The sequence below is a fragment of the Heliangelus exortis genome, chromosome 15 (genome assembly GCF_036169615.1).
Source record: "Heliangelus exortis chromosome 15, bHelExo1.hap1, whole genome shotgun sequence".
Classification (NCBI taxonomy): Eukaryota; Metazoa; Chordata; class Aves; order Apodiformes; family Trochilidae; genus Heliangelus; species Heliangelus exortis.
The window spans coordinates 11351672-11373428 of NC_092436.1; the positions used below are offsets into that span (position 1 = coordinate 11351672).

The 21757-nt window shown below is 38.5% G+C and overlaps 2 protein-coding genes across 3 annotated transcripts in view; one reads left to right on the forward strand and one right to left on the reverse strand.

The window, feature by feature from the left end:
• ATP10B (ATPase phospholipid transporting 10B (putative)) overlaps positions 1–13946 on the forward strand; it is a 42962-nt gene extending 29016 nt beyond the window's left edge. For both annotated transcript variants that reach the window (XM_071758589.1, XM_071758588.1), the window contains 9 exons: positions 1283–1467; positions 4612–4924; positions 6119–6195; positions 6711–6836; positions 8126–8326; positions 8925–9005; positions 9114–9218; positions 9694–9881; positions 11610–13946. In XM_071758589.1, the coding sequence (XP_071614690.1) occupies positions 1283–1467; positions 4612–4924; positions 6119–6195; positions 6711–6836; positions 8126–8326; positions 8925–9005; positions 9114–9218; positions 9694–9881; positions 11610–12123 (1790 nt within the window). In that variant the 3' untranslated portion in view covers positions 12124–13946. The remainder of the gene's footprint in view (positions 1–1282; positions 1468–4611; positions 4925–6118; positions 6196–6710; positions 6837–8125; positions 8327–8924; positions 9006–9113; positions 9219–9693; positions 9882–11609) is intronic.
• The window catches only part of FABP6 (fatty acid binding protein 6), a 452944-nt gene that overhangs the window by 272752 nt on the left and 158435 nt on the right, over positions 1–21757 (reverse strand). The gene's annotated exons all lie outside the window — the stretch shown is intronic.

Consider the following 21757-nt stretch of genomic DNA (forward strand, 5'->3'; position numbering starts at 1 on the left):
ATTATATTCCAGGAGCAAAGAACATGTACATCAGCTGTTCCAGTGGCTCAGCTGACACAATAGATAAGCAAGTTCCCATAATTCAATCATATGTCTATGTCCTTAGATAAACCTCCAAAAATAATAAATTAATTTCAGCTTTGAGCAAAGATTCCAAGGCAGGTTTGGTAATTAAACTCTCTTATAAAAACTTGTGACTTAAACTGCTGTCCACACCAAGATGATATTGCTAGTGAATTCCTGCTGTTACATTGTCATGTTTGCTTTCTGCACTTTGTAAAAATATATTTCATGTTCAAACTTAGAGTCTTTGGCACTTGTGCATCATCCATCACTATTGTACCTAACAACATTATTCTGTTAAATTACACAGCTCTTCAGTGCTTTTTCTTCTTGTTTCCAAACATTTTGTTCTTTATGACTTTGATTTTTGGCGTTGTCTCAGTCTCATCTTTCTGTGGGTACAATCTGTGCCCAGACTTCATTATCCTGAATTTCTGTGATTGCAAGCTATTAGCATTATGGCTCCTCATAATCTCTGTAGTGATTTAAAAAATTAGAGTAATAACAGTAAATGCCATAAGCAGAACCTCATAAGAGGTAATGTAGATCTTGTCAGAATCTGTTACCTTTGCCAACTTTCAGAGCTCCGTGTGCTTTCATACTTAATTTCACAAAAAGTGTTCTTTTAGCTTAAATCAATATCCATCTTCAGCATACTGTAGTTACAGAATCTTCAAACTGACCTCTAGTGGAAGAGATAAGGAGTACTGTTACATTCAGGCAGTGATTTACCTTCAGGATGAGTGTTGGCATCTGTTTCCAAGTTTGAGCATTTTTAAAAGGAAAACTTACTGTTCTGCTTCTCCTTTTAGTGGGTGAAACATCTAACTTGACAGTAGGGGTAGCATTCATTTAAATAGTCAAAGTTCATCTTTTCTGCTTGCTTTGACAGGACTTAATGCAGTACTTTAAAAATGCATATGGTGTAATTCCTCTGCCAGTAGATTGTCATTTTGGATTATTACAAAGAAATGAAATGTATTCTTCTAGCAAAGAGTAAAATGAAGAGCCAGAACTTGATTGCTGAGACAATCAGTTCTTAATTCAAATGCAGATCTTGTGTCTGAATGTTTATTTGCTGGACATTACCTTGGCTCAGCTCTTGAAAAGTTCAGAATCACAATTGGAAGTCAAAGACCTTTTGTTACAAAAGAAAATAGCAGCATGGTTTCCAAATGAGAGAAAAGTACTTTACTAATTCTTTTTTTTTTTTGCTCAGGAGCAACAGGGATTGAAGATCGGCTGCAGGATGGAGTGCCTGACACAATTGCAGCTCTAAGAGAAGCTGGGATCCAAATCTGGGTGTTGACAGGAGACAAGCAGGAAACAGCAGTTAACATTGCATATTCCTGTAAACTGCTGAAGCAAAGGGACATAGTTTTCACCATTAACACTGAAAATAAGGTGAGTGTAGAGAGATCCATATAATTTGCTATCCTAACCTTCCTTTGGGTCTAGTAGCTTGGAACTGTTTTGCTTTAGGCTGTGTTCAATGTGAGAAAACAGCCAACCAAAAAGCCACATAGAAGCATGAGGCCAGGAACGTTTTATACTATTTGTAACAGAATGAATCAGAATGGAAGTTACGTAGAGTTTTATTCAGTTAAAGTACAATGATTTTTCCACATTAAAATACTCTTTTTAAAAATTACCTGAATGAAGAGCTTTACAGAGAAGAAAATATGCAGTTTAAGTTCCTGATTCCTTAATAATATTGATATCTGGCTTTTCACCTTGCTATGGAAATTTCAGATAAAACGATAATTTAACCCCAGGTGATATCTGTAGGAGGATATTTGGAAAGAAATTAAGAATTGGTGTAGAAAAAGTATGCATGTGTAGGTTTAGTTACACTGAGGATTAGGCTTCATCAGATACTGATTGAATGTGACTAATTTAATACAGTATCTTCTTGTGTAAGAAGCATTTCACCTTCTTGGAAATCTAAGTACAATTCTTGTGGGCCAGTTAAAAACAAAGTCACTTTCTTGACCCTCCATGGTGGAGCCCAGAGTTGTTGATGTGCACAGATATTCCCCAAATTTCCACGAGCATTAAGGAGGTCAGGCAATAAGCAATGCACAGATAACTCCTAAATGAGGATAATCATTTGAAGGGCTTGTCTGTCAGCTCCTGTGACTCACTGAAACACAGTGAACAATCTGTGGTGCAATCTATGGCTGTTCCTGAAATCATCTGAACAGAAGAGAGAAAACAGAGTCCTGACTTTGGAGAGGATAAATGTCATTAAGACATGAAAGGCTTTAAAAAAGCAACCTTGGCTTTTGCAGATTGGGAAACAGCGTAAGCATGAAAACCATGCCTTACATTTGAGGAGCAGGGGGGCTGCTGCCATACATGGCTCAGTGTTCATCTCTTTGGGTTTCCTGGTGGGAGAGATGGCTTTGTGGATGAGTGTAGGGAAGAATGATTTCAGGCATTATGGTTAAAGCAGACCTGTTTTCTTAGGAGTAGTAAGCCCTGAGCATTTCTAAAACCCCAAAACAAGTTCCAAAATGCCAACTGTGTTGCTCTCTTCTTTATTTTGTCATTAGTGACCTCGTACTTCCCAGACAGCCTTGGACACCCCAGGCAGCTTCTCTTAACCCAGAGTGTGGCTCGATCTTTTTATGCAGTGAGCACTGGCTCATACTCAGCAGCTACCATGGTGGGATGCTGAGTAGAGAACAGAGGACTCCTTTCTCTGCAGAGGCAAATCACGTGTGGTTCCCTCAGTTTTTCTCCCTGCAGAAGAAGGGTTACCACTACAAGCTTTCCTTTCTCCACAATAAAGCCATTGTGAGGGTTAATTAGATATAGTTACAACACTAACTTGGTTTTTCTCATGATAGGCGATTGTATAGAGCAGTTAGGTGGCCTACTTTCTAACTCCTTTTGCCCACAGTTAGTAGCTTCCCAAACAAGAATAAAATCCTATGCAAATGTCTCTCTCTTTTAATGTCACAGAAATAGGGAAACATGTGAAGATGATATGGAATTTGGCACGGAATACATTCCTTGCTTCAATGTGTAATTTCATTTGATATGCAGATCTGCTTTAGCAGAAGGCAGAATGAATATATTTAGGATGGAAATTAGAAGATGGTTTCTGTCAGAGAAGTGATGCTGTAGGTGGGACCATTCTGGCTCCAGGGGATGTCGTAGGCTCATACACTTACCTATAGCCCTCCAGATGGTCCTCAGTCCAGCTTTAGGTGCAGTCTCTTGTGTGAATACTGGTGGTTCAGTGGTCATTGGAGTTGCTCCATTATAAGATTTAGCCTTTCAAATTGAAGCTGAGAACACTGGTTCTGAAAGTGTGTCCCAAAAAACACATACAGACAAATAATACATACAAAGTGCCTCTGCTTTCACAGCTTCTCATTAATATTGCCAGTTAGCTCTTCAACTGACTTCAGTGGGAAAGTAAATATCTTCCAGGGAGAAGCAACACGTGTAGGTAGTTTGGGGGATTTATTTAAAGAGACAAGCCAAGACAATCCAGGAATTTCCGCTACAGTTTTTGGGTGGCTCACAGATATGATGGTGTTTCAATATTTTTTAGAGGTTTTCAGTGTGCAGACTGCATGTGGCCTTTTATTAGATGTCAGAGGTACATTTGATTCCAGAACCTCCCACTTAAGTGTAATTTAAATCTTGCAAACATCCTACACATGTACCTTATGCAACATAAAGTGAAAATAACATTTTGGAACTGAATCATCACTCAATAAAGCTGGCAGAAAAGGTAGAAAAGGGAGTGATTAGCTCCTCAGGTATTCAATGCTGTGTCACAGAAGGAGGACTTCTAGTATTAACAGCAAAATAACTTTCAGATCATTCTAGGTTTTCTCTGTGTGCCACTTTAGATATGTATAGTAAAGTTAAAAGTGTTCCTCTTAAGTCTGTATTTTATACTAAGTCAAATCCACTTGCCTGCATTTGAAAGGGGTCTAAGGTCCAAAATGAGGTAAATTCCCTAAGAAGGAAAGAGGTTGTGTTTGAGGCACTGTGCTGGGCAAGATGAAGCTTTTTTTTGGTCCCTAGCTGTAACACCCACCTGATTTGTGACCTAGAAAAGACCAAACTGTCAAATTTATTAGGTAGTTTTGAAAATCTGCACCTCTTTTTTCTTTCCTGCAGTTTATTTTTGAAGGAAGCAAATGCTGCAATATCTCATGATTCGTATCAGAAGCAGACTTTGAAATTATCCTTTAGAAAGAAAGGATTATTTTTTTAAAAATTTTGATACTCTCAGAACTGCAAATACAAATATGCCCTCCTGATATGAAGATTCTTTTCTTTCAAAATAAATTCTTACTACAGCTAAGTAGCTGATAAGAAGTGCAGGGTTTTCACTGAAGGATTTGGGACGTCACCGAAATAATCTCAAATCTGATGAATCAGTGCATTTCTTCTCAGTCAGTTTTCCCTATTGTTTATCTGATAGGCTTAAACCTAATGGCATGATTATACAAACATACACTTTGTAAGGTGTAGAGGGAGATGGAGATAACTATTTCTAAACCCACTTCTGTTTTCTCACAGGAAACCTGCGAATCTCTCTTGAATTTAACCTTAGAAGAGGTGAGGAAGAATTCTGAAGCTGAAAAACCACAGAGGAAAATTTGGGGCGTTATCCCAACATCTTTCTCAGTCTCTGAGGCCCCCAGTTCTGAATTTGGACTGGTGATTGATGGACGAACCCTGAATGTCATCTTCCAGGGGGGGCTGGAGGAGAAGTTCCTGGAGCTGACCAAGCGTTGCCGCTCGGTGCTCTGCTGCCGTTCCACTCCTCTTCAGAAGAGCATGGTGGTCAAGCTTGTCAGGAGGCAGCTTAAAGTGATGACCCTGTCAATAGGTACCTCGACTTGGAATCTCACAGGAGAGGGGAGGAGGCAGGTTCTTTCTTGATGAGTTATGGAAATGGATGGAATATATGCTCCGAGCTATTTCTTGTACCTTGGGTAGACACAGTGGGGAAATAGTATTGATCTTTCCTGATCAACTACCATACAAAAGTCCTTCTTTGGCTCTCAGTCAGCAGATCTGCCCCCCACTGAAACAAGATGAATACACTCCAGAATCTCCCAGAAGTCCTTTTCATGCACACCAGTACAAACATACGTACACATTCCCTCCTGAATGCTGTCTCTTTGGGTGCAGTAAGCAATCGATAGTAGTTACTGCTCTGCCTAAGCATAAAGCCCTTTTCTTACCAGATTCTCCCAGCTGGTGAAAACAGTGGTATCCCCAGAGTGGGATTAAGCACTGATTCATTTGCTTTTTACCTCCAAATAATGTGAAATGCTTTGAGTTTCCTGCTCTACTTTTGATAAGTCATCATATTAAAATCCTTGAAGAATTTATTTTTATGACTTGAAAACTAAAAAATACACCTCAGTGGGCAAAAAAGAAGAGTCTGATGTATTTTTAAACTCCTTTTTTTTTCCTTAGAGTTCAAAATACAAGCTTTCAGCCTTCAGGTTCATTTATTTTGCTTTACCAGCTAACTTAATTTACAGTCTCCACGTTGCAGGCAATAGCCATGGCTGTTCTTTCCATTTGGTTATGTATTTGATATATTGCTGCAAGTTGAAACCAGCAGAATAACTCCTGAAATTGGCTTGTTACATTTCAAGTGCAATCACATTTATCATATAATTTGAAGAATTCAGTGACATAGGGTGCTGCAAACATGTTGTTGAGCATATGGAGCTCACCAAGCAGAAATGTACAAAATAATGCAGACAGATTCAGTGTACAGATAGATGTAGATGGTGTCAGGGTGTCCCTGCTGCCACCCAGACAGTTCCAGTGTCAGGCTTAGCCCTGGAGAATCCATATCTCCTGGGAAGGAAGGTTCCAACCAAAATTAGTGCCAAGGGGAAATGATTGTTTGATGCTGAGTGCCAGTTGCTCTAAGTCATACTCATGGTAGATCAGAATAACACTTTTCAGCATAGTTGGCTTGGTTTTTTTTCTTGTTCTGATGTAGGCTTTTGGGTTGTTTTTTTTTAAGCACCTTTTCATGTTGCACACCATTCCATTCTAGGTGATGGTGCAAATGATGTCAGTATGATTCAAGCAGCTGACATTGGAATAGGAATATCTGGCCAAGAAGGCATGCAGGTATCTTTCCAGTTTATTGAATTTTCTCTTATGTCACATAATCCTTTACTGCCTAATAAGTTTTATAGCACTTCTATACTCATAAGTGTCATCTTATGGATGTAAATTGGCTTCATTACTGTTGTAAATTAATATGCAGTTCATAATTACCATCTATCCAAAAAAAAAAAAAATGTTTCCAGCCAACAATTAGCACACATGGACAAAAGCATGTTTGCTCATGAGACTGGAAAATTAGCAGATGCCTGCCCAATGTTAGGTTAGCATCTTGTTTCTGAATCATCTCTGCTATAGCACCTCCAGGTTTTCTGCCTCAGAGTGTTTTGCACAGCTCCTCCTTCCTCATTCCCCTAAGATGGAGAGTTCTGCAGAGGCAGAAAGTTCAAACTATTTTCCCAGGCATTTTTTTCCTACAATATTCTATAGTAGGAAAAAATTTCCATGTCCACGTTCAACTTTCATCACAGTGGGTGGGAAAAAAGCAGCTTTTGTAAATTAACTTCTTTTCCCCAAAGGCAGTGATGGCCAGTGACTTTGCAATATCCCGATTTAAACACCTCAAAAAGCTGCTCCTTGTCCATGGACATTGGTGTTATGCTCGCCTGGCAAAGATGGTGATATACTTTTTCTACAAAAATGTGGTAAGATTCTTAAAATTCTAGAAGTTTCCACACTAGCAAGGGTTAACTCCAGGTCTCAGGAGGGAACTGGTTTTATTTTTGTAGGTTATACTCTCTAGAGCTCCTGTTTGCTTCGTAAGTTTGTGGTTTGCTACCTCTTTCCTAGTAACATCTCGCATAAAGCTTTGAAGAAGCTATCAGTTCTAAATTTATTTTGCAATAGTATTATTCCAGAAGGAAAAAGGGTTCAAGGCTTTGTAACTTTTATGTAGTAGTTCAAGAAACTTTATTAATAATACCGATGAGTCTCCAAATAAAATTTGCATAAGGAAGAGCAGATTATTAGTGATGGAATATATATATTGCCTGTGAAACCTCTGGATTTTTGCATTTAATTTGATAGTACTGTGCAAGTAATGATGCAGTCATATCTGGTGTTTTTATTACAAATGTAATGTATATGCAGATGAGCTGTGCATTAAAGAATAATGTAGAAAGGAAAAAGCTAATAGTAATACAGTTTCTACAAGACTGCAGACACGTTCATACGACATGAAATGTATTGTGAACATGAAGGACTATTTACTTAGAATTCAAAGTATCTGTATTTTTTTAAGTAACTTTGAATAAGGATTACTTCTTATCAGTGTTAAGATTTGTAATGGAAATGGAAACTTTTCCTCTTTTTCTTCACTGGGCATTGTTTTAGAGCTCAAAGGATATTTATTCACAAGGCAAAATAACTCTCCAGACTTGTCTATTATTTCAGCAGCACCATTAAGGAGCAAGAAAGTTTTGATCCCACAGGGACAACCAGTTTGTAAAAGGATTTCAAAATCTGGTCCTCAGAGCTGTGAAAAGTTTAATTATTCTCTGATATTTTCTCAAAGAAACCTAAAGGCTTTTAAAGTGATGTATCACAGTGGATGAGTGTGAAGCAGTCCCTTAAGAGATACTGCTTTATGGAATGAAGTGCTGAGCTATATACTGATAGTATTTAACCAAAATAATGTCTTCTTGGGAGACTCTGTTAGTAACCAACTTGCTACATAAACCCCACAGGTGCAACTATGAGAGACACAGACCATCCAGGCATTGCAAATGAAAGGGTCCAGATCATCTCTAAAAGGGAACAGTGTAGGGGAAGGAAGAAGATGGAAAGGAGAGGCCACAGGAAAAGCGCATCTCCACAGCTCCTACCACCAAAGAGAAATTAAATCATATCAGCATGAAAGATGTGCTTCTGCACATATGGGCAGCCACAGCTCAGCTTGTAATAAGATGCTGTGTTTGTATTTGCTTCTCTACAGAACTACGTCAGTCTGCTCTTCTGGTACCAGTTCTTCTGTGGGTTCTCAGGCAGCACAATGATAGACTACTGGCAGATGATTTTTTTCAATCTCTTCTTCACCTCAGTGCCCCCTCTTCTCTTTGGAGTCCTGGATAGAGATGTTTCTGCAGACACACTTCTAGGTTTACCTGAGTTGTACAAGGATGGACAAAATTCAGAGGTATGTCTTGATCAATGAAATAACTGCTAGGTAAGCCAAAGCATCACAGTTTTTTTGTTGTTTTGCTTTCTGAGGAGGAAGTGAAGAAAAGAGTTTCAGACTTACTGGGCACCAACTGATCCATTAACGGTTTCTAGTTTACTGATGTCCACTAGCAGTGTGATTGTAGCTGTCAGAAGAACTGGTAAGGAAAACTGTTTCAATTTGCTTCCTGAAAGTGAGGCTGCATGGTTGGTCATAGTTGGAAGATATAAATGGGAAGATTTATTCTGCCATTAAACATACAGAGCAGTGCAGGTTGTTACCAGCATGCTGCAGTATAATAAGTAAAGTGATGAGCTAGTGATTCAGCCCTGTGTTTGGTGTTTCTGATCTGAAGTAGAGATGAGGGACCAAATATATGTCTGTGTGGACACACAAAATAAATATAACATTTCTCAGTTAAGGCATAGAAAATAAAAAATAAAACAGGATGAGAAATGTAGTGAATATGGGTAAAATAGTTTAAGCGAATGGAAGAAAATCAGAAATTCTGTCTGCTGGACAGATTAGAGATGTGTCCCCCATCATAATGACTGTTATCTATAAAATCCTGCAGGTATACAAGCTGTCAACTTTCATTATTACAATGTTGGATGCCTTCTATCAGAGCCTCATTTGCTTCTTTTTCCCCTACTTTGTAAGTATCTGGGTCATTAATATTCTCATTCTCCTGTCCTCCTTAAAAAATAGAAAAAATCACTTCCAAATAGTCAAGGTTCATCACAGCTTTCTGCCTGTTTTCTAGACATACAAGGACTCTGACATAGATGTGTTTTCCTTTGGAAGCCCCATCAACACCATCTCCCTCCTGACCATTCTCTTGCACCAGGCTCTAATAATGAAAACCTGGGTATGTACTTGACCTGTCCTACTCATGTGACTATTTTCCTTTCCTGAACATAGCATACTGCGTAGACATGGCTTTGTCTTTCAGAGTAATTTCCATGAATTCTGGTTCACAAAAAGTGAGTAACAGGTACACCGAGAACTCACACTATGCCAGAATTTATTATTGGCCTCAGAAAAACACCTTCAGGTATAATTTCAAGTTATATAATTTCAAGTCAGAATAAAAAATGACAGAATTTGCTTCTGCTGTGCCTTTGGATGGGACAGTACACATTTTTTCCACCATTATATGAGCACACGGTTCTTAAAGAACCATATTCACTGTCACTGTTGCTTTACAAGTTATTTCAGGTATTTCTCCTGCTACATTTTTCAGTAGCATGGACCTATTGGGCACATGATTTCTTATCCTTCTTCATATCCTCCTGACTTACACCCTGAGTCAGTCTCACAAGCATCACTGTCATTTCTTACAGACCCTGTTCCACTCGGTAACCATGGTTGGCAGTGTGGTGTTTTACCTCCTCTTCTCTCTCATCTACAACGCTGCCTGCGTGGTCTGCAACCCTCCCACCAACCCCTACTGGGTTCTGGAGAAACAGCTGTCAGACCCCACCTTCTACTTCCTCTGCCTCATCACCCCAGTCACTGCACTCTTGCCAAGGTTTGGATGATGCGCTGGTTCCCTCCCAGTTTTATTTTTGTGGCTTTGTAGGGACCTAAGTGAAATGACAATGCTGAGGCATACAAAGATATGTCAGGCACGTGTGTTGCAGAGGAAGAGGTGATCTGTGTGGAAGTCAGATGCCTGGGTTCAATTTTTGAGTTCATGAACTGTTCATTTATTCAGTTGTATGACCATGGAGAAGTCTCTATGTATCTACTGCTTTTGCCTTTTCAGGAAAACCCTTTCTGGACTGCTTCAAATTCTACTGCTGCAAATCTGCTGCATAGTTGTTCAGGATTATAAACAAAGCATTGTTGAGCTCATCATTAATAGAAAGCAAGTTTTTGCAATATTCCTGCTTCCTTAGCACAACACAGTCCATTACTAAGGCAAATTTAGGAACATGTTTCTGTATCAAGTAATTTTCTGCATCCAGAATCTTAGTTTTGCCCTGTGCAAAAAAATTGAGTCTGTTAAAGATAGCTGTAACTAAGCCTGAGTAGTATTTGGAGAGAGATAATTATTTTGATAGACTGCTGAAAAAATTTGGTGTGAAAAATATAATAGTTCTGTTCCCTATATGTGGATATGGTAACCTGAATATTTTGATGGTAAATACTTTAATCATTCTGTATGCTTTGTCTGACATGCACCACAATTTATTTCTGCTTGGACAATGGAGAAAATTTATTTGTTTGACTGTCTTGCTAGTAACCTCATCCTAATTGTCATGAAACAGCGCAGCACACTGGCATTGCAAGAATCAGGAAAATATTTTTACAACCTGATTTTGCCCTTTAAGGTACTAAAATCTGAGCCTTAACTTTTTCTAAAAAGTAACCTTGATACTATGTATCTTCAAATTATTATTGTATCCCATTTTGACTTGAGATGCTCTTCTGATTTCATGTTATGTTATATAATTAAAAGACAGAATAAACAAAGTATTGTTCAGTAAGGTCTCATGTCTTCTAGGCAAGGCATCTTTTTCCAGTCTGTTTTGGTCCTTTGTGACCTTTGTTTTCATATCAGCCCTCATTCATGGTGTCGGTTTTGATGCTGAGCTTTTCATCAAGAGCTACATCAAGCATGTGGCTAGAGAACCTGAATCTCCAGCTCGGGAATTTGGCAAGGTTAAGATCATTGCTGCCTCAGCAGGATGCTGAGCTTAAAGATTTGATTCTTTCAATCTTCAGGGCTGGATAATTGCTGTTCCTTCATTTAGGTACCCAAAATGATTTTCTGCAGAGTCTGCAGTTTACAGAATACCCAGCCCCCAGTAGTTGTGTCAACATATCACAGCAGTGGTGAAACCCCCCTTTTTTAAAATGCACTTAAAATTAAGTCTTGGTTAGTTCATCTTGTCACACTGCCTGCTCCTTATCTCCTTCAGCCACCAGTTGGAGCCTTGAGAATCTGGTTTCTTTCTGAGGGGTTTTGTTCAAATCCTTGCTCTCCTTGGTTCTTCCTTTTGGTTTCTGTGTGAGCTCATGTTTCTGAGACCCTGCAGGCCCTGTAGGCATAGCTGACTCTACCCAGGCCAAGGTAAGTGTGTAGTTACACGTTGGATTAAGACTGAGGAGTCAATTTTCATCTGTCTGGCATAAGGTGTCTACAAGATGCCTCTAGAGTAGTGGAAAATTAGCAACTGGATTTCTGTTACATGATGTGGATTAAGGAAGGAACACACTGGTAATACAATTCATTCTCTTCCTCTTTCATCAGGTTCTTTATTTTTGCTCTGCAAGGAACCTTTGGGGCAACTCTGATTCTGAAAGCACAACAAGTAGATAAGCTTCCCCGAGGGCAGCAGGATCTTCAGATCCAGAAAATGAGATCAAGAACTCAATCTCCTTCCAGTGCATCTGTACCATCACCTGTACCTAATGATGACCTTGACCAAAGCATCAGCCACTTATGTGTGTCACCATTTCTCCATCCAGTGGCAGCAGCTGTGTCTCACAGCAAGTCGGACACAGCAAGTCAGGGACTTTCTGCTTCTGAAGTAAATCATCTCAGGAAACTGACACCTGAGGAAGGCTACTATTTCTTTAATAGGTGGGCAGAAGAAGAATCTACTGCTACAGACTCTTCAGCAGAACCCTCTTCTGGCCATTACCCCCTTGTACCCAGGAGGGTAAAAACTCCTGGGCAGGATGGTGACAAACAGACTAAAGATTGTGCCCACAACTTTAACCATGGAAGCCATCGGCGATCTGTCAGTGCAGTGACACTGTGAGGAGACATGAGAAAGGGATCCACAGCCCATGTGGAGGAAGATACTGTAGGAAAACAAGAAGTCTATTTATACTTGACCATGATGCTCAGTACAAAAGGAGACAGAGGCGCGTAGAGTTACAAACCTGCTGGACTGATGCAATAACATCTCTAACATGCAGCTTTTCTGCAGTGCATAAATAGTCTGGGTTTGTCATTCTGTGACTTCTTGATCTTCCTGGTTCTGTCTCATTAGGGGAGCATTACATGAGCATCATTCAGCTGCTGAGAATTGTACAATTACTCTTTCATCAAGGAATATTTTTATTTCAAAGTAATAGGGAATAATTGTATTAGTGATGTTTCAATGTTATTATGCTACTGAGGTAATAGAAAGAGAATCCTTTCTATATTAAGCCAAGTCTTAGAGCAACACATCCCACTCTAGCTTTTACTATAAAAGTCTTAAAAAGACCTTACTAACTTTAAAATAACAGTTCTGCCTGAGAAAAAGTGTTACCTCCTGATACTAAAAATATTTGCAGAATCACAGCATCAGAAAAAGCCTAGAGAATTTTCCAGTTTCTAATATATAGACTACATACATATCAAAATATCTGATCTTTAGTCTGTTTTACCTGAACAATAAGCTTGGTATTTTTATGCAGGCAGTGGTTTGTCCTGATATTGTTAAGAAAAGGACAAATGAGTTTATGAAGTAAAAGAATGCAAATAATTAACTACAAGAACTGACAGGATAACTCAGAGATAAGTGGAGTCTACTTCTTTATGCCTACAAAAGCAGGCAGATGTAACAAGTCAAATTCAAGGAATTATGTTCTAGAATTCTAAAGTTGTTCCTGCTTTTTCATCTAGAAATTCAGTTTCTTCATTCCATTTCCTGTATTATTATATAGTGTTGCAGCATTCAATCGAGTATTAATCATGCTTCTCCCCACAGCTGGTTACATTTAGTGGTTGATAGAGATCTCAAAAATGGAGATTTTGACAAGCAATATGTGAAGGTCACTAATCACATTGCAGTAAGTACATGGTGTAAAATTATCAAAATATGCATAATACTTTCATCTTTTTCAAGTATCTCAGAGCAACAAGATGCAGGAAAAAAAAACCCATAAAATGTCACTGTCATCACTACCTATTGCAATGCAATGAAAGGTGACTTTGGTATTTCTTATAGAAATGTTGATAGTAAGACCATTTCCCAAGTTATTCTTCACAATGAGGGTTGTAACCTTAACTGTTTTAAATTCAAGCCATCTGTACTTTGTGACCTTAGTTCTGTTTTCAGTAGGTTTTTAGCCATTTTTTATACATGTTATTTTAGCTATTTCCTACCTGTTGCAATGTGTGAAGTCTGTTTTATAATCTATTCAGCAGATGCTAATTTAACTTTTCTGTGTTACAATAATTACTGTAACCAGAGTCTCCAAGATGTTTCTTTAAAGCAGCTCAGGCAAATTGATGTCTGCCACTGGGATTTCTGGTAGCCAGAGCAGGAGCACACATAGCACTCTAATTGTTCAAGTATTAATTGTCAGCTGTAAACCAATTCAGAAAGATTTTTTGCATGATGTACAAAATGAAGGAAATTAGGCATAGTGAGATTATTGTTAATGGAGTGTGAGATTGCTGAAATGTTTGCTTGTTAGTTGAGAATGGACTTTGGGTGACAAGACTGAAGATCAAGTCTTTACAAGTCATAGCCATGTTTTTGCACTAAATGGTTCATTTCCTTTGAACTTTAAGATGATGCCAATTTCTTATACATTTTATTACAAAATGTGAAGTGGTTTTATAGCAATAAATGTAACATGGTTATGACTTGGTGTGTTGTTGAGAGGACAAAAACAGAGGCAGAAGAGTGGTTTCCCTATTGTTGTCCATGAGTGCCAAGTTCGTCTTTTCAGATGTCACTCCTGTCTAGGAGGCCACGCTATAGGAACACGTGTCATAAAAACTTGGTAACAAATTTATCTGAATGTGCAAGGGGACTGAGCATATATGGAAAATGGCCAGACAAGTTATGTTTCAGCAAATTTAGAAGACAGGTTCCTGAAGTCAAAGTCAAGAATTGGTTTCATGTTTTCTCATCACAGCTTCAGCAAAACCTTTCTACCATGTGTTTGCCTCAACATCTGTGCTTAGGTTTAGAAATAGAATACAATTGAGGAGGGTCCTCTTAAGGAGGGGAATGAAGGAAGGGTTGCTTATGATCTCCTGTGAGATCTATAGTGATGGAATCTCTGATGTGTCAGGGAATGAACCAAGAGGAAGACAGTCCCTCTCTAAGTAGCTTCTAGGCTGTAAACAAACCCAGTTACATCAGTTAAAAGAAAGGAACAATCCAAATTTTTATGGCTGCCCTAAATAATTCTATAACTAGACCTACAATCTGTTACTTACTCTTGTCTGGTAGATGATAACAAAACAATTGGATAGATTCATTTACCTGGGGAGTTTGCAACACAGAGAAAAAGTATCCCTGGTCCTTAAGGAGAGAGAAAGCTGAAACAACCAGAAACAAAAGGCAGCACCAGGTGAGAGCTGGCCCCTGCATCCCAGCTGGCTCCCCAGAGTTGTAAACCTCTCCCTCCCCTGATACCTCTATTCCTGGGTGACAACATTGCCATTCCTCCTCCAAAGCAGATGCTGCTACAGTCTGGGCCCTGTATTCACTGCTAAACAGTGGGATCTTTTCTGTGCTCCTGGGTAAGCAGTGATCATGATAAATCTCCTGTTAAAAGAATGGTGAACAGGCACTTGCCTTTGATCATGAATTAGCTAAGAGTATCAGTCCCTTTGGGGACTAGGATCTAGTGAAAGCAAGCCTATAATAAGAAAGCAAGCCCTCCAATTAATTTTCTTTCAAGAGGGAAAGTTATTATTTACTAAATGGGTTATTTAGGCCTAACTGGATTTCCAAGATAGCTTATTTTTATTTTGAGAAATAATTTAATAGCACTGTAAAGTTTTATGTTCTATTAGTTCTGACATGACTGCTTCACAACAGAACAGATGTCTCACTTTTCAATGTACCCTCGGGTGATATTCCATAGGGCTTGTGAAATAACTGCATACCTTTTCCTTTTCTTTTTTTTTTTTTTTTTTTTTTGGGGGGGTGGGGGTCTATGATGTTATGATATTATTATGATAATGATACTGCAAGTACAAAAGTGCTTTGGTCTATAGGGAGCTGTACCTACATGACAGACTGAAGGGGGGCTCTTGTGCAGAAGTGAACAGGAGCTGGCTTCTCAGATCTATCAGCTGAGAAGTACATGGACTCCTAGGCTGCTCACAGTGGTCAATGCAGAATCATCATCATCATCATCTTCTCAACATAGCCACATTTTTCAGTTTTTTATTAATACATATCTACTCTTTGTTCATTTCTGTCTCGATGCAGCAAGATAGAGATGTGGTCTTCGCTAGCTGTAGACAATACCTGCCCAGTATCATCATTAGCTGCTCAGTCTAAAATCCAGAATCATCTGGATTGTTCTCTTTTCCCATCTAAGAAACAGAAAGAAAAAACTTTTAAGGTCTATATATAAGCGTGCACTGTGCTCCAGCACAGGAACCACTTTTCCCAAGGATGAATGGCATATATTTTGCCATTTTATTGGCTGATGCTGCAGTGTTTAATTAATTTGTTTGATTGCAGTCTGAGATGGTGTGCAAGTACAGAGCTATTTGCTGTAGGGGTAAGGTGACTGCAGGCAGGATAAGGCATGATTAGGTACTTGTGAGAAGCACTGATGAGGAAAAATATAAACACAGAGACAAGAGACTCTTGAAGATAATGATCTCAGAGGGTGGGATTTAGAGAGCTGACCAAATAACACTAAAGATCTATAAAGCACTTTTGACATTGCCAGTGATTGGAACCTGCTGCAATTATCAGCACATGAGAGAACTGTGAACAGAACTTGCTGCCCAGCTCTTTAATATAACACCCAATTGTTCTCAGCTACATAAACAAGACTGAGACTGAAGAGAGCCTGAATCATTATTTCTCAAAAAATATCTGGGGGGTAGCCAAAAAGCAAAGTTGAGCTCCAAAGGTTAATGCATTGGTTTAATAGAGGCTATGCTTACAGTACCATGGGATGCTCCAGTGGGTCAGCAACTACTTTGGTCTTTCTGGGCATCATCCCTCTCTCTTTTGATGGTGGCCATCAAAAGGACCTCAAATACAAATAATATAGTATTTCCAGACACTTAGAAATATTTTATTCAAGATGTGCCAAACAAAACTGGGGCCTTTCTTTTGAATGCTGGTATTCCTCCTTATAGTACTAATATCATTCTGTTAAACCTCAAACAAATCAGGTAAGGAACTCTTGTACCTTTATTGGCTGTATTCAAAAAAGCACAAATTTAAATCAGTAGGCTGCAGGAAGGTCAATTGAGCTTACTGAAAATCAGCTGGATCCAACTGAAATTTTATTAAAGCTCAGCTTGTTTTATTAATATTTAATTCTAAGGACTTTTGCCAGTAAGAAAAAACATCTATACATGCCTGAACAGTTCCTTTTTCAGATTTTTTAGACAGCTTGTGGCCAGTAATGCCATGGTCTAAACCAGGATTTGAAGTGAAGAGCAGAGTCTTCAATCTGTTCCTGTGTACAGTGGCAGATGGACTGATAAGAAACAAGATCAGGAGAGCACCGTGAAAGTAAAGGAGGAACACGAACATGTCCAAGGCTTTCTGGAGATTTCCAAACAAAATTCTTAAACTGCTTCCAAGCATTGTTTAGAGGTCACTCAGGGCTTGAAGTGTCTGTCTAATGTGTTTTCTGAGTAGAATGAGTGCAGTGTACATCCATTTATGTTCTTGGTGAAGTGTGGAGGATTGTGAAGAATTGCCCCACACTTATAATAGGCTAAAATTATTTGGCTTTTAATCTTGTTTTGAGGGGAGATGATACTGTAAAGATTTAAATATAATTTCTCGAAAATTTTTGAAAGTATATAAATTATAGGAATCTCTTCTTAAGATCCTTGGCTCCTTTTTCATAATCTTAATTTTCACAGTAAAGAAGGAATATAGCCCACAGGCACCAAAGACCCAGAACTATGCTTGCAGCTGTTAGTTCTCAAATGAAGAAAGCAAAACAAAACACAAAGCTAAAATTTACAACCCAAAGGAATCCAGCTCTCCAGTACCTCTAAATAAAGGAGTCTAAGCCTACATCAAATGTATGTTTTAAATCCTAATACTGATTTGGGAGGCATTTTATTTAAAAGGCATATTCTGGCACTATGTGTGCATTTAAAATTTAGATGGATTTGCAGTTTCTTGAGATTATTCTGTATAAGTGGTTATGTGTGATATATCATAATTTCACAGAATTACAAGGCAGTACATCTCAAAAGACATGTACTTTGCAGTAAGGAGCTACAAACAATCCACATCAACTATTTGTCTACCTAAGTCTTCATTAACAAACCTGTAAGAAATCAGAACTACAGTGGAGCTGTAGAAGAGAAGATAACCTGCTCACTGGACCTTTGAAGATTCATCCTCCATCCATCATCCAAAAAAAAAGCTTTTCTTTACTTCTACTGTATAGAAATATATCACTGTTAATAATAAGGATCCAGAGCAAGTTCATACACTGATAAATGATGAGACTTCCACGGTGCTCAAAGCATTATCAGAATCCATTTCATACCTCATCTGTTATTATAAGCTTAAAATGTGCAAATGTTCTCTACTCCTGTAAATGTCAGCATGCTGGGGCAAAAGTTTTGATTTTCTATCAGCAAATAATATTCGATTATATAGTGTTTAATCACGCTTAGTGAGAGTGATAAACTTTAAAGAATGAGTTTCTTTCAAGTAACTCCATCTTCAGTTCTCCTGGAAATGGACATCATCATATATAAAATCATGAAGGTAACTTCCCCGTCCTGGAAGTTTCATGATGGTATAAGGATGATAGCAAAGCACTAAAATACAGAAAGCATTTAGGCATCCAAATTATTTTTGTTGAGGCACTCAGGTTTTTGAGCATAGAATTCCAAAGTTAACTTTGAAAATCAGAACTTCATACAAAATAACTCCGGCATTTTTTAGGACAGTGAATTTATTTGCATTTGTGGAAGACACTGCCCCTACCTGGTGTGATACAACTTCAAAACTGTTAATTTCTAAATAAAGCAGTTGTATTTACCATGCCAGATTGTAAGTGGTTGTAAGGTAGGAGTGCTCGGCTGGAGTAACCGGAGGTCTGTGGCTTTATGTGTGTGGAGAATCTTACCTACACTCTCCATAAGCTCTTTCTGAATGTAAAGGTAAAGATATGGCTACACTGTCTGGAAGAGATTTTTTTACAGAGGGCAAGGGAACATAAATCTTCACATCCCAAAGACATAGTGAAAGGTAATACTGCTAGTATCTTAGCAACCAGAGAAAGGAAAAGACAGGCTGTACAGGGAAATCAGCTATAGACCATCTTTAAGAGCTCTCTCTGATTTATATTTATTGGTGTCTCTGATTTTTAATCACAGCATTCAAAAAGGCAGATTTTTTTTCTAGGAGAGCTTCATCATTTTTTGTTTTTATTGATGGGAGCTATATTTTTATATTTGGATCAGTAATCACTAATTTATTAGAGCAATTTCATTAGCACACTTTAGGCTTGAAGGCAGGTTGGAAAAGACAGCAAAGTTCTCCTGTGAAAGGAGGAGTGAGTGCTGTGTGGGTGCAGTGCCCCCACCCTGATATTTCCTGCTCTAGGGTAATGGCAAAGCCTCCTGCTGCATTCAATGGACAGAGATAGCTGCTGCATTTACAAAGAACTATGAAATTTTCACTTTTTTTCTAATTAAATTGGCTCATCATTTTCACTACAGTCTATTTTTTTCTGGATTTTTATATCACCTCCAGTATATATAGATGGATATTTTTTTCTATATCAGTCAAAATAGAAACACAGATTTAAGAGCAATCATCTGGGTTGTAGCAAAATCATGATGTAGAATTATTGAGAGGTTAGACCAGTTTCAGAACATCAGCTTTCTACTCATGGTTTTGGGGATAAAAATGCATAAATCTTGAAACAAGACAGAATTTGCAGAGTTATTCTAATACTAGGATAATAGATGCATATAAATGTCAGTATATTAAACCTTCATATTCACTTCATGTTCTTTTATTGTGAGAGTTTCAGCACCTATTGCTTGCTATTATTCCTAACATCATTAACCTTCATGATAATGACCAGGAACATCAAAAGTTTGACAAATGTTTCAGTGAAAGTCTGTCCTTTGATCTGCTCTATTTGTTTTATATAATAATGCTTTATTCTCATACTGGAAAGTTACAGTCACCAAAAGAAAACACCCCAGGAAATAGTTTAAAGTACAAATTAGATATGTTTGCTAAAAAGCAGATAGTCAAAGACAGTGGTTTACAGGCAAACCTCTGTTTTGCAATTTATTTCGCTATGTTGTTCAGTTACTAATGAAAATCCTTTTAAAGGTTGACAAGGGATAGGAAATTATTCAGAATCTATCAAATGATGACATTAGGGAAATATTTTGTCTGCTTAATACTATTTATCTAGCTCTAAGCATCTTTCAGCTGACAAAAGGCAAACCAGAGTTTATTGTAAAAATACTATTACTAACCTGTGTATAGTTATTTCATTTTTAAGCCAGGAATAGTTCAACCCTACTAAACAGATATTTGAGAAGAGAAAGCTGAACAACTTTTCCTATGTTTCCAAGAAAGAAACTGTATGCAAGTGAATTTGAACAAGTTTCAGTAAGACTCAAGCTCTGAAAGTGTCTGCCTGCCACCAGCAGTAAGGTCTTACAAGTCTTGTTATTTACTAAACATCCATCCCTCTTCAGGCCTTTTGGGGCCTTTTATTTTATTACCTGACTTGGAGTTCACTCAAGGGCATTTTTTAATTAGTATCTTGAAGCTAAGAAGTCACTTGCTGTCTACCTAGGTTTTCCTGAGCCAGTCCCTCAGGATGCTTATCCATCAGTGTAGCAGTCCCAGGGTCAGAAAGATGCAGGTGCCAGCAGCAAAGTGGATAATAATATGTTACTAAAACAGAAAGAAGCCAGACTTTGAGAAGTATGTATTTTTCTAAACCTAAAAGTGCAACAGAGGGTTTAATAATGTCTCCTTCTGCAACAGCATTCTGAAACCCAAATACATATGTACCCTAAAATGCCCAGGGTGCAGTTGCCTTGCCAGGTCCCAAGGGGACCTCTGCTTGCACTCCCAGTCTGTACATGGAAAAAATAATCCTTTGCCCTGTCTGGCACAAGAGGGATGAGGCTAAGCATGCTTCAAGTCACTGTTGGCTAGGATGCTGGCTGAAGTGCAAGAGTCAGAAGAGGGCAGGAAATGTTGGTGCCAAATGTTGAGCAAGCTCAGATAAGATTCATCAGTAAAAATCCCTGCTGTTGTCTGGTGGTTTCTTGCAACCTTATGAGGACTAACAGAGATTATTTGCAAGGGAAATCTGAACAGAGTCACAAAGTGCAAGTTTTAAACATGAGTAATTTCAATAGTTAACACCTTGGAAAATAAACTGGAATTAGTCTCTTACAAGTGCAAATATATATCATCACTGCTTCGTGTTCTGCCAGCCTAGCAGCTGACTCCATGGCATTCAAATTCCTTTAAGTCCTTCCAGTCAGTATTAACAAGACACTAAATACTCAGATGCACCTGTCCCTTAGACTTAATTGACTAGTTTATTGTCTTCACAGTCTTTTGAAGAGTGATAAGCACCAGCTTCAAACAACTTCTAGGAAAAGATTGCTTGATTACAGCCTTTGAATCTGTTCTGGGAGGTGGCTGACAGCTGTCCTTTCTGGTCTGAAAACAATCAAATTAGTCTGACTGCTAAGTGATGATGCTACTTCGAGAAAAAGCTTATGCAATGCACTAGCAGATGCCTCAATCCCTTTTTTTTTAGCTGTAAGGCAAAGACTGGCAAGAAAAATCAGTAGAAGAGGTTACGTGTTGTGTTAATACCTGGAGACTCATTGATGGCAGAGAGCAAGCTGCTCAGTATTACCTGAGATGTTCTTAGTATAGAAGACAAAAGTTTTCATTTTAAATCATTCTCCTGAGTTTCTACCCAGGGCAACAGGCAACTGAGCAAGGGCTGATTTGGCACTCCAGCATGTGCTCCTCTCTCTTCCAGACAAACTGTGAAGAATTCTGTTTTCATGTATTAAGTAGAGAATGTTTGGGGTGAGATTCTCAGCTCTGTCATGCAAGGTACAAGAGGTCTTTTTCTTCAGAAATCAGCTGTGAAAGGACATGCCCATTAATTGAGGGTTTGACTTTTGAAATAATGAGAAATGTTCCCCATCCCTTTCAGTACTGTCAAGGTGCTGTTTAAAGTTTTTTCAGTGACAATTACTTTCTGCTGCACCCACTACGTGGATTTTTACTGGCTCACCTACAGTGGGAACAAACCCAAGCTTTCTAGAAAAGGGATTTGCATCAGGCAGATGGATGGGCAGTAGCATCTTCATCTTGGCCAAAAGCTAAGTGCCAGCATGTGTATGAAGTAGGTTTTATATCCCCAGATTAATGTGAGATAAAACACACTGAGCCTACATGATGATTTCTCTCAGGCATGACCTTCTCC